The sequence below is a fragment of the Helianthus annuus genome, chromosome 10 (genome assembly GCF_002127325.2).
Source record: "Helianthus annuus cultivar XRQ/B chromosome 10, HanXRQr2.0-SUNRISE, whole genome shotgun sequence".
NCBI lineage: Eukaryota > Viridiplantae > Streptophyta > Magnoliopsida > Asterales > Asteraceae > Helianthus > Helianthus annuus.
In genome coordinates, this window is record NC_035442.2 from 76,714,086 (window position 1) to 76,725,415 (window position 11,330).

At 39.3% G+C, this 11,330-nt stretch overlaps 1 protein-coding gene across 1 annotated transcript; it reads right to left on the minus strand.

Annotated features, from left to right (window-relative positions):
• Window positions 1-3,044: 3,044 nt before the first annotated feature.
• Window positions 3,045-10,116, minus strand: LOC110884863 (chromatin-remodeling ATPase INO80). Its single transcript, XM_022132564.2, has 21 exons — window positions 9,862-10,116; window positions 9,663-9,741; window positions 9,288-9,555; window positions 8,772-9,207; window positions 8,313-8,513; window positions 8,124-8,234; window positions 7,645-8,063; window positions 7,378-7,567; window positions 7,117-7,289; window positions 6,737-7,024; window positions 6,589-6,646; window positions 6,253-6,480; window positions 6,019-6,165; window positions 5,441-5,947; window positions 4,737-4,997; window positions 4,549-4,656; window positions 4,372-4,466; window positions 4,115-4,271; window positions 3,815-4,012; window positions 3,591-3,746; window positions 3,045-3,503 (listed from the first exon to the last, which is right to left on the minus strand). Exons 1-21 carry the CDS (start codon window positions 9,919-9,921, stop codon window positions 3,207-3,209), a joined length of 4,437 nt encoding a protein of 1,478 aa, XP_021988256.1. The 5' UTR covers window positions 9,922-10,116; the 3' UTR covers window positions 3,045-3,206.
• Window positions 10,117-11,330: the final 1,214 nt, after the last annotated feature.

The window sequence follows — 11,330 nt, forward strand, 5'->3', positions numbered from 1 at the left end:
CTTCAGACGCTAGTTACTTTCTCACCATCGTGGACGATTACAGTCGGGCCGTTTGGGTCTACCTCATTAAGAACAAGGACCAAGTGAGTGAATGTTTAATAAACTTTCATAAAATGGTTAAGACACAATTTGGCAAAGTGATTAAAAGGGTGAGATGTGACAATGGGGGGGGGGGAATTCACATCGAATAAAATGAAAAAAAATTACGCACAAGAGGGGACATTACTTGAAACCATGTGTCCATACACCCCCAACAAAATGGGGTTATGGAACGTAAACATCGTCGCCTCCTTGAAACCGCTCGTGCCTTGATGTTTCAAGGAGCTCTCCCAAAAAGACTTTGGGGAGAATGTATCGAGACCGCCACCTACATCATCAATAGGCTACCATCCAAGGCGGTACACCATAAAACGCCCCACGAAATAATCTTTGGTGAAAAACCCGATTACGAGTTGATAAGAACCATGGATTGTCTAGCCTATTACCACAGCACGGTGACAGGGGGAGACGAGTTCGAACCAAGGGGGAAACCGGGTGTATTCATTAGGTACCCGGCCGGTACGAAGGGGTACAAAATATTCGACATAGAACTCGTCCAAGTCATTGTGTCACAAGACGTGCGGTTCTATGAAACCACATATCCCTACATGAAACTCAAGAAACCGGTGGGACCCAGGACCTCTTTAACATACCTGCATGGGATGAAAACAATGTTGAAAATGATTCCATGAAAACAGTGAGGGTGATGGCCCTATTCATTCACCCATTGAGAACATTGATTCCCATGATGGGCCGCACCAAGAGCCCATGAATGAATCACATCCAAGTGATGAAGCCCACAATGTTGAAAATGATTCCACGGGGCCGCCAAGCCCAGCGATGCAGCCTGCTAAGGATCATGCTAATGTAACAAATGAGCCCATTGATTCAAATGAAGATCAGCCAGCTAGAATCAAACGAGATAAAACCCAGTCGACGCGCTTCCGTGATTTTGATGTCAAGCTGCCACCATCGATAGACCACACGCATACCGCCACCGATCAATCTTTTTCCACGGTATACCCCATTGCTAATTTTGTTTCTTATGATAAATTTTCCAACCCTCACAAGGCTTACCTGATGGCCATTACGAAAAATAATGAGCCCAAAAATTTTCATCAAGACATGCAGGACATTGAATGGCAGAAAGCCATGCAAAAAGAAATCGAAGCCTTGGAATTACATAACACATGGACCCTGGTGGATCTCCCGGAGGGTAAACATGCCATTGATTCTAAATGGGTTTATAAAATAAAATACAAACCCAATGGCGATATAGAAAGATACAAAGCGTGTTTGGTGGCAAAGGGATTCACACAAATCGAATGTGTCGACTATCACGACACATTTGCGCCTGTCACCAAGCTGGTCACGGTCCGGTGCCTTTTAACCGTTGCTGTCAAAAGAGGTTGGCTTCTGGATCAACGAGACGTTAACAACGCATTTCTGCATGGTGAATTGCAAGAGGAAGTTTACATGAAAATTCCACAAGGGTTCTGCAAAGCTACTGACACTCGGGTTTGCAAGTTGAAGAAATCATTGTACGGCCTAAAACAGGCATCACGCACTTGGTACCAACGGTTCACGAATGCTTTGATCGAGTTCGGCTACAAGCAATCCTAAGCTGACTACTCACTTTTTACAATTCAAGAAGGTGAGCTTTTCATGGCCGTTCTCATTTATGTTGATGATGTCATAATTACCGGGAACCAAGTCTCCAAGATCACATCCACCAAAGTGCATCTTAACAAAATCTTTAGTATCAAGGATTTGGGACCCCTTAAATACTTCCTTGGAATCGAGGTGGCCAAAACATCGAATGGAATCGTTTTAAGCCAACAGAAATATACCCTCGATATTTTCGCAGATTGTGGGCTTCTCGGCAGTCGACCTAGCACGTTCCCCATGGAACAAACGGCCAAGATCGATGATTTTCTCGATAGTCCTCAAACCGATGCCAAGCAGTACCGAAGAATCATTGGGCGTCTCCTATACTTGCAAGGCACTAGGCCGGGTATTGCCTACTTAGTGAATGTCTTGAGCCAATTTATCTCTGACCCTCGGAAGGAACACATGGAAGCTACCATGCGAATTCTACGGTATCTAAAGGCCACACCCGGGCAAGGAATCTTCATTCCCAAAAGCGGAGATTTTCACCTTAATGCCTACTCGATGCCGACTGGCTCGGGTGCCCCGCTACTCGCCGATCTCGCACTGGATACCTGCTGCTCCTAGGTGGTGCCCAGTCTCATGGAAGACAGAAACAATCAGTGGCCTCCTGCTCCTCAGCTGAAGCGGAATACAGAGCTATGGCAACCACTCTTAGTGAGATCCTTTGGGTCCGATGGTTACTGCAAGATTTTAATGTCCATTTAGCCGATCCTACTCCTTTGTTTTGTGACAACCAAGCAGCTCGTCACATTGCAAACAATCCTGTTTTCCATGAACGGGCCAAACATGTTGAGATGGATTGCTACTTTGTTCGTGAGCGTGTCATGTCCAAAGAAGTCCAGCCGGTCTATGTTGACTCGAAGCATCAAATTGCCGACCTCTTAACCAAACCTTTGGGTGCCAAACAACTTCAGTTCTTACTTACCAAGCTCGGCATTCGTGATCTTCATGCTCTAGCTTGAGGAGGAGTGTTGGAATTATTATTTTAATTGTTTTATTATGATCTTATCTTTTAACCTTTGATAGCTAGGGTTTGTTCTGTTTCCTATTTTCTTGGAAACGATATGTTAACCTTCTTGTATTTATTCTTGTTTCCATCAATGAAAAATCAATCGACTTTGTTACCAAAATCTACAAGAAAGGGATGGTATAGTGGTAAACACCTAATTTCCCTCTAGCGTCTCAAGTTCGAATCTTGATTCCTAAGGTTTCCTGCCATAATCTCTTAAATGCTACCTGCCCAACACAAGCTACGATTTCACTGATCCCGTTGGTTAGCGCATGGTCCCATGAGTTTTTCGGTAACAGCTTCTCATGGTTAAAAAAAAAAAAAAAAAAAACTAAAAACAACTATACAATGAAAGAAAAAACTAAACTTCCAAAGTTACATACACTATGATACACCTTGTGAACCTCATACTACAACCCTCCACAGAAATAGAAACTCTTCTCTTTTTGGACTCTAAAACCGTAACATGTTAGATTGCTGTCTTTCTTTAGATGTTATTATACCTAGCATTAGCAGTAGCTGTGGCATCGTGGGCTATAGAAACAGTAGTGGGTTCAGATACATGTGGATTTCGGGCCGGATCCAGTGAAGTAGTAAATGCTAGTTCAAAATTCTCATTCACACTCTTTGTTGGCCTCTTTGGTCTTTTGGGCCTCTGCTCTTGTATGTCACTGTATGGCACACCGTCATTAAATTCTGAACCTGGTGCTGCCATAGAGTCCGGTTTTCTTGAACCTTTTGGCGGCCTCGGTTTTGCAGTACCCTTATCAGCAGTAACCTTTCTCTGCAATTACAGGTCGTTACAAAACAAATAAGTTAACTAGAGGTTGTCAAAATGAAAGGGTCGGATAACAGGTCAAAAAGTCCATACCTTTTTATCTACAGGTGTGGCTTTATCAGGATTCACAAAGGGGTCATCATAGTCAACTGGGGGTTCAAATTTAGCAACATCTTCAAAGCATGCATCTCCTTCTTCATCTATCCTGATACCTTTTGTTGACCCCTTCTTCTTTTGTCTATCTTTAGCCTGCATTTGAACATTAATTGATAATATAAAAAAATTAAAATAAAATAAAATAAAGCCCAAAACTGAACCTGTGCAGGAATTTCTTTTAGTTTCTGCTCCAATTGTGCGTCATCAATCAACAAAGAAACGACATCCTCAGGAGCTAACAAGTCACCCTGTACATGTCCACCTGTCATTACAAGTTGCTGAACGGTACTTTTCTGGCTAGCTCTCTGTAAAATCTTCTCTTCAACGGTTTCTTTGCAGATTAACCGATACACGGTAACCTAAACCATTTCAAAACATATTGGATTTGTTTATGATTTCATAGTCACATAGATACGATGTTAATATGATCCATATAAGCTTTTGATTAAGCGAAAGCTAACATCTTTAGTCTGACCCAACCGATGAGCCCTGTCCATTGCTTGTAAATCTAACGTCGGATTCCAATCGCTTTCATAGAATATGACGGTGTCAGCAGCTGTCAAATTGATCCCAAGCCCACCAGCTCTTGTACTCAACAAAAATACAAAAATATCACTCCTGAAATATAAAAAATTCAGGGTGAGATGCATATGTTTTTTAAAGATTGTTTGTTAAGTAACGAATATATATTTGTTTAATTTAATTATAATATTCTCACCGATGCTGGAAATCTTTGACCATGTCCCTGCGGTCCATAATGGTGGATGACCCGTCAAGCCTTAAATATCTATATTTTCTATAGTTCATATAATCCTGCAAGCAGATGTACGAGTAATCGTCATTTCATACAAAGATAAACTTTAGCAAGTGTAAGTTTGTAACTAGCTTAGGGTACCTCAATAATATTCAACATCTTGGTCATCTGTGCAAACAAAAGAACGCGATGATTTCCAGCACGTAAACGCTTCAATAGTATATCTAATGTTTGAAGCTTCCCCGAGTCCTACAAATCATCACGAATCAAATTAGAAAAAACATCTAAAATTGCATAGCATGTGATTGAAGATAAATATATGTTCATACAGTGAGCATTTTTGCAGGATCAAAACTTTGCATTGGTGGACATGACCCGAAGATCTGGTGAGTGAGTTGAAGAGCAGGTTGTGAAACAGGTAGTTCATTATCAATCTCTTGTATTAAATGGTGAGGCGGGCCGTTGGGCTTTTTGGGCCCGTTACACTCAGAGGTCCGTGCAAAGCCAACTAATAACCTCTTTATCCATGGATGATGCAATTCTTCAACATTTTTGTATGCAAAGTTTCTATCTGAACAATGCACATTAACCTACCAAAGCAAACATGAACATTTGTTTAAAGAAAATGATAAAATGTAGACTAAAATGTCATTTTCGTCCCTGAGGTTTGGTCACTTTTGCGATTTTCCTCCAAGGGTTTGTTTTTCCGCATCCGGATCCAAAAGGTTTAAAATCTTGCCATTTTCAACTGAATCGTTAACTCCATCCATTTTTTAACGTCAATTCAGGGGTATTTCCGTCAATTTAGCTATTTGTTTTGTCTATTGATACCAAAACAAATAGCTAAATTGACGGAAATGCCCCTGACTTGACGTTAAAAAATGGACGGAGTTAACGTGTCGGATGAAAATGGCAAGATTTCAAACCTTTTGGATCTATATGCAAAAAAAAACAAACCTTTGGACGAAAGTCGCAAAAGTGACCAAACCACAGGGACGAAAATGGCATTTTACTCAAAAAAGGAAAAACTTACGGGGGGTGCTCTTGTTTTTGGAATGAAAGAGAAAGCTGAATGGAGAAGTCGAACATTGGACGCAAGTCTATCCTGATGTGGCACAACCAAATTGTCAAACGAAACATTTGACTTTGACTTAGATGGCAGTAGTAGCATTCTTGTGACCGCTCTTACTTTCTCAGTTCCGAGATTCTCGAATTCAGTATCATTGGTTTGTATGTTTTCGGTTTCCATCATCAAGTCCACAAGCGCATCTAAAAATTGACGGTCCCATGTAGCGATAGAATGTAATAATCTCTCGGTTGATGAAGCATGTGCTAGAAATGACACCTCAGCTGGTGACAAATCTATCAATCGAGTAAATCCGAACGCTCCATCTTTCCCTTTTAATGTAGATGAATGCACGTTTTCTGAGGTGAATATGTTAAAATGTTTCTCAAATAACCCTCTGCCAAAATCATGCTTTACTCCCAAGGAAAAGACGTCCGAATTTTGCGTAATTTCTTGGTAGACCAACTTTGGTACCTAATAGCATTTATAACTAACATTTGTTAAAGCTAGTTTTCTAGATACAAAAATAAATAAATAAAAATAACCTTGTATGTAATTGGATTTTGATTTCCAGAGTAGTAAATATCCTCTAATTCTCCAAAAGGAGGCGGAAGAAGCGGATTCGGGATATCAGCAAAATACAGATACGAACTTCCTTCATTTCTCTCAAATAATTCTGGATGGTTGCAAACCTATATAAAACAATAAAAGAAAATATAACGGATTACACAAAAATTTGGTAAAATGTTTATCAAGTATATATGAAAATTGAAAATTACCTTTCGCAATTGAATGACAATATTCATCAAATTCATAATCTTTTTTTCATTCAGACCACGGTTATTGTCAAACAACTCAGCAAGAGATATCTTGTTCTTTATAGCTTGATAAAACGCTTGTTGCCTCGAACTCAATTTGCAATGAACAGTAATTTCGGTTTTTCCGGTTAACTCGGAAACCACATCTTTCTTAACACGCCGCAGCATGAAAGGCTTCAAAATGGCATGCTGGTTTAATACAAAAAAAAATGTAAGCCCAAATTAAAACCGGTATGAAAGGCTTCATGAACACTAAAACCGGTATAAGAAAAAGATTTGTTGTCACTTGTTACTCACCAGTCTACTAAGTTGGTGCTCATTTAACGTTCCACCATGTTCCGCATGGTTTTCAATACTGGTCATACATGGCGAGACATAAGTACATAATATACGAGATGTGGTTTTTATCATCACTATTAGACAAAATAAAGCTAAATGAACATACCCTCTAGAAAACCACTCGTTAAACTGCTCATGGCTGTCAAATAGGGTTGGCATGATGAAATGAAGTAGGGCCCACAACTCAGCCATGTTGTTCTGAATTGGAGTCCCAGTAAGAAGCAAACGGTTTCTGCAATTAAAGCTCAATAGGGTCTTCCACCTTATACTGCTTGAACTTTTAATCGCCTGAGCTTCATCCAAGACCATATACTGCCACTTCACACGCCTGAAATACTTTTCATCTGATACCAACAGTTGATAGCTGGTAACAAGAATATGAAATCCAGCCTCCCTGTAAAATAAACGTGTAATAATCAGCGTTTGAAATATAGGAAATAATAGCAAACGTGTAACATAACATATATAATTAGAATAATAATATACCTACGATATAGACGCTTTGGATTAATGTTTTTCCTAAGTACTGTACGTTCTTGAATGCCACCCCAATAAGGAAGTGCTTTTAAATCAGGGCAAAACCGACTGATTTCATCAACCCAATTGCTCAACACAGAAGCAGGTGCAACAACTAAAAACGGGCCCCAAATATTTTTTTCCTAAAAATGTACAATTATTATTATTATTATACAAGTTAGTAAACAGATTAACAATAGAAATTAAAGATTTTCAAGTAAGAGTACATACTTCAGCCAGATGGGCCAAAAAGGCCATTGCTTGGATAGTCTTTCCAAGGCCCATTTCATCAGCTAAAATACCATTTAGTCCCTGCTCGTAACAGTTCACCAGCCACTGAAGACCTTTAAGCTGATACTCTTTCAGTGAACCTTTAAATAACTCTGGTGTTTGTACTGACGACCCCACTGGCATAGTTGACCTGAAACAATTTTAAATAGCCAATTAAACAAATGAACCCATTTATAATCATTGGACCAAGAGGAAGAGGAATGTTACGGGTGCAACAAGTCGATGTCAGTAGATCCAGCAATTGAAGCATCTTGGTCAACGGCATCAGTCCCTACAGCTTGACGCAACTTCAAACATTCATCATCAAACGCGCTAGTAATCATTTTCTGCTTCGAGACTGCATCTTGGGCTGCTTTCAAGGCCTCCTTTTTCATTTCGGCCTCTTCAGGATCTTCATCTTCTATATTGGCTTCTGAAGAAGTCAACATTTCTTCTTGGTCAACTACTTTATTTTCCTCTTCAGTCAAAGGTTGGGTAGCTGTCTTATTCTGCATGAAGTGGCTGTACAATTCTGTTTGTGACAATAAGAAATTAAGCCTCTGTTGTTGTCTTTTAGCTTCACGAAGCTCCTGTTCACGTTTCAAAGCTTCTGCAGCTTCTTTTTCTTCTTTTTTCCTTATTTCAGCCTGAAAGAACAATATTAGTGTTGTCAACTTCACTCAACACTTAAAATACAAAAATATTACCATTTCTTTATCGATTCTCTTCCAAAAGACCAGCATGTCCCTTGCCAGTTTCCTTGTGCGAAGTGAAGCGCCCCTCATCAACTTAAGCGATCTATTCACCTTCATCTTTACCTGGAACAAAGAGGAACTTCTTAAGCATGTAAACAAGAAAAAAAAAATTAAATATCATAACAGCAATTATGCACCGACCTCACGTTGACAGTTTTCTGCAAATCTCTTAGCATCTGTTAACTGCTTTCTATGGAAGCTGATAAAAACCCTATGATGTTTTGGTATGTCTTTTCTGACCATGTTCACCCAATATATACCGATTTTTCCCATCTCTTCTTTCTCAATAACAAACAGATCGTTATTCACTTTCCGCTTCTTGGGCAAACTACGCTCAATAATCTGGAATTCAAACGGTTCAAGGCGCGTGCATGTAAGTGGCAACAGCCAACAAAATCCTAAAGTACTAAATAAGTAAAAAGGGCAACTTTGATCAGCTTACTTATAAATGAATTGATTTGGTTATGTTTTATCTCACAACTGTATAGAAAAACCGTTTTTTCGCCTAAAAGTGCTTCAGCCTTTCAGGAAAACCAAATCTGACCCATTTGGTCATTTACACACGTAAAAATAAGTCAGTTTAAAGATGTTAATACAAACCTCATATGTGTCACCTTTCTCCAACACCTTCACATAGTGAACTTGCAGAGTTCCACTATCTGACATGATAGAACGCCGTATTCCACCAGCCGCTCCCTCTGGAACGGAATACGATTCCAATGCAATATTGCTGACTTTAAGACTGAACTTCTGGGGAGAGTTGTTTATAGATCGGGCCTTTAATCTTGCCTGAAGGGACTCATACTGGGGTTTAGGCTCACCCAACCCTACTCTGTTTCTTAGGCCAAACTTCTTGTCCGTTGACATCATCGAAGCTAATGAGCCCAAATCAAGTGTGCCTTTAAGATAAAACTCATCCACTTGAATCTCCGACATTTTAGGTAAGTTTAATGTAGTAGCCAACATTTCATAAGTTGGAGGAATCCTGTAACTGACACCGTCCCCAATATCCAAATAAATCGGTTCTGTAAACGACCTGCACATTAAGATAAAAAGAACTCAAATACAACACACTGCATATAATTCACATTTATATTTAAACGATGGACGACGAACCTATTCATGTCAAAACTCGGAGATACATCTACTTCATAGTTACCAAAATTTGAAGCGGTTTCAATCTTGTGTGCTTGCTTCCGGTCTTTCGATGGTAAACTATTATTACTATTACTATGCCGTTTTTTGTACTTATTAACATGCTCGCCAAGCATGGCTCTATACCGCTCCTCAGCTATGTATGTAGCATAACCGCCATGGTGATCTTCATCACTATCGTACACACTCCGTGTCCTTTTCTTTTCCGACATCACTCCAGCGTGTCCACCTGTCAATTCACATATCATTTACTTCAAGTTCTAATGATATTTACTTTTACTGATTGGATTGTTATTATTATTTCTAATTCTAAAAATAATTTGAAGATGTGGATACCTCTGCTCTCATCCTGACTACTATAGGCCTCATAATCAAACTTATCTTCTGGTTGAGGTAGTTGAAAGCTCATCAACGACTACAAAGGCGAACAAGTAACAGTAAAAATTATATTATATTATATAAATAATGCATCATTGTTTCGGCAAATGAACAGATGCAAATACAATTTGAATATAAGAAAGCGATGAAATACTACCTCAAGATTGAAGAGATTCGAATAGGTGTACTGGTTTCTGAGGTGCTCATTGGAGTCCATGTTATTATGTTGCGTTTTGAAGACGGCACAACTGATGAAACTGAAACCCTAGGTTTTGTGTGGATGATAATAATTTTATTGACGGTGAAGAAGATGTAATGCGCCGGATAAGGTCCAGTGGCTAACGTCAGCCCGTACAGGGCGTTGGATGGCTAACGTGCGCCAGTATAAAGTTCTGTCGTCGTTGTGGGTATATGATCCCGTCGTCCACGTGGTGGTTTCAACTGTTTGAAATTATTATTTGAATTTGAATTTTTCTTAGACAGAAGGGAGTGGGGCGTCCCCTACCCAGACCGCCCCAAGTCGCCTGGCACACCGCCCCCCATAGGTGTCCACCTTGGCGTCTCCCACCATGACGTCTCCAACCGAACGCCCAAACAATTCCTTTTCCCCATGATGTATCCGTTGCCAACGGATACTTTTTGATTTTACATGCTTTTTTTTTAATAAAACTATGACCCCCAACCCTTATAAATAATACCATATACCAAATACAAATACCACAATCTTCTCTCAACTCATCAAAATTTATACCATTCTCTCTATTTTTTACTCCTTTTTATAAAAAAATGTATACCCACAACATCCCTCCTTTCAACCAAAATCCACGAACCCCATTCCCGAATACACAATCTTCCAATCCACAACCCGATATGGCGGACCCAAACGTTTTAAATAACCCCGCTTTTTACGCCTATTTCAATAATATTAACAAACCTTTCTGGAGCCGAGCTCGCTTTAGCCGAACAAATGAAGCAAGAAATTCGAGAAAAATATAACCTTTGTTGATTGTATTTTTTTTTTGTTGATGTATTTTTTTCGGTTGATGTATTTTTTATTTTGTTGAAGTATTTTTTTTTTTTGTTGAAGTATTAGTTTTTATTTACTTTGATCAATACTTTTATAAAAAAAAATAGGACATTTTTATATCTTTTACATAAAAAAAGACAAAATAAATCAATGTCACGTGTCGCAAGACGCCCTAGCCAGCCAAGTTGCTCCATTCCCCTTTTTTGCCCAAAATCCTCTAATCTGACGTGGCGCCACGTGTCGCAAGACGCCCTCTCAAAAGGATGCCCCACTCCCTTTATGTGACACCTGTGTCACTTCAACCATCAAACAAATTCCAAAACAATGAAATATTGTATCTCATACTTGGGATTCGTAAAAATATGTGTATCATTTGCACACATCAACTCTTGTTCGATTTTAAGCTTTAAATCGCTCTCTGGAGGGTTATACGCGCTCTGATGCGTAAAAATAACCAGTTTAATCCAACGAACACTCCGGAATAGTGACATAGGCTTAACATATCTTAAATAACTTTTACATAACTTAGAAATAAGTTTTGAAGGCTTTGGTGTGGCAAAAACAAGTTAATTCGCTTACAGGGACTAAACTTGACAAAC

Coding starts and splice junctions, on each gene's coding strand:
- LOC110884863 (XM_022132564.2), bottom strand. CDS start 9,921: ATGGACTCCAATGAGCACCTCAGAAACCAGTACACCTATTCGAATCTC. Junction 9,208..9,287: donor CCGAGTTTTGACATGAATAG/GTTCGTCGTCCA, acceptor CTTAATGTGCAG/GTCGTTTACAGAACCGATTT. Junction 7,025..7,116: donor CCAAAGCGTCTATATCGTAG/GTATATTATTAT, acceptor TTTATTTTACAG/GGAGGCTGGATTTCATATTC.